Raw genomic sequence first — 1334 nt, forward strand, 5'->3', positions numbered from 1 at the left:
GGGGGTCTATTCTTGAAACCTAGCGATAATTATCGTATACGGAAAATATCGCACGGTCGGTATCGTATGCGACTTCGAAATCGTATTCTCAGTTACCATGCGATATGTTGTTAGCGGTAATTTTCGTATACGATAATTGTGCAACGTTGCCACGTGTAAGAAAATATATAAACCAATAGGAACGGAGTTATAAGAGAATGTAACAGGTCGTATTTATTTTGAAAGGTTATAATGCTCTATGTATCAAAATAATACATATCATTTACAAAATATTAATAGTGATAATGGCATCAGTATTAAATGCAGTGCAAAAACGCTGTGCATATATTAATGAAGAACAGAAAAATTTACTGATTGGTAAGTAATGTGCTTTCAATTTGTTTAATTTTTCTTAAACTCTAGATATGCAAAATTCATTTTAAGCTTAACAGATTTTCTTTTCAATTTAGAAACGAGCTTTATTTTTACTTTAAAACTTTTCAATTTATAATTAAAGATATAGGTATTACCAATTTAAAAGCAAATATATTTAAAGATATATATGTATTACTAATTTAAAAGCAAATGCGTGTTTATGTATAAAGATAATAATTGAATAAACAATAGCTATAGACCAGTAATAATTATTTATTAATTTTTTAATACAAATATCCTATAATATTTAATTGTTAAATTATAGAATTTATGCAAAAACATCCTGAGCTGCAAAGTGGCAAATTTTCTGCAACATTTACCTTTAAACATGCTCAAAAATTATGGGAAAAAGCAACAGATGAATTACATAAAATACCAGGTGCAGTAAAAAGTTGGAAACAGTGGCGAAAAGTATGTATTATACTGAAACACGAGAAGAATTTATATACTTTCGATAATTTGGGTCTATTTTATTTGTATTATAGACTTGGCAAGACATAAGAAGTTCCACTAAAGCCAAAAATACTTTAATTAAGAAGCATGCAAAACAAACTGGCGGAGGGCCTGCATCAAATCAGGTTTTAACAGAAATTGATCAAAATGTCCTAGCACTAATAGGTTCAACAGTCGTAGAAGGACATAAGGCAATACAGGAATCTAACGTACAATTTGTAAGCAATCCTTGTTATATTGTATAATAATTTCTAAAACACGTAAAGAAATTAATATTAGGATAGTGATCTATATATTGACTTTTTTGCAGGAGTGGTTAGATAACTCAAATTTATGTAACGTAAATAATGATGGAGATGGAGAAAGATTTTCCATAATATGCACTAATCAAGAGATAACACAAGAACCTATACCCCCACAAAATTCATTGTTTCCTCAAAATAATTATTACAGCATACCTGAAAAAA

At 28.8% G+C, this 1334-nt stretch overlaps 1 protein-coding gene across 1 annotated transcript; it reads left to right on the forward strand.

The window, feature by feature from the left end:
- Window positions 1-284: 284 nt before the first annotated feature.
- Window positions 285-1085, forward strand: LOC108771275 (uncharacterized; the record flags this gene model as incomplete). Its single annotated transcript, XM_018543965.1, has 3 exons — window positions 285-357; window positions 680-825; window positions 900-1085. Coding segments are annotated over exons 1-3 (405 nt in total), but the record flags the coding sequence as incomplete, so codon positions are not given.
- Window positions 1086-1334: the final 249 nt, after the last annotated feature.

Source organism: Cyphomyrmex costatus, unplaced genomic scaffold (assembly GCF_001594065.2).
Source record: "Cyphomyrmex costatus isolate MS0001 unplaced genomic scaffold, Ccosl1.0 C2288615, whole genome shotgun sequence".
NCBI lineage: Eukaryota > Metazoa > Arthropoda > Insecta > Hymenoptera > Formicidae > Cyphomyrmex > Cyphomyrmex costatus.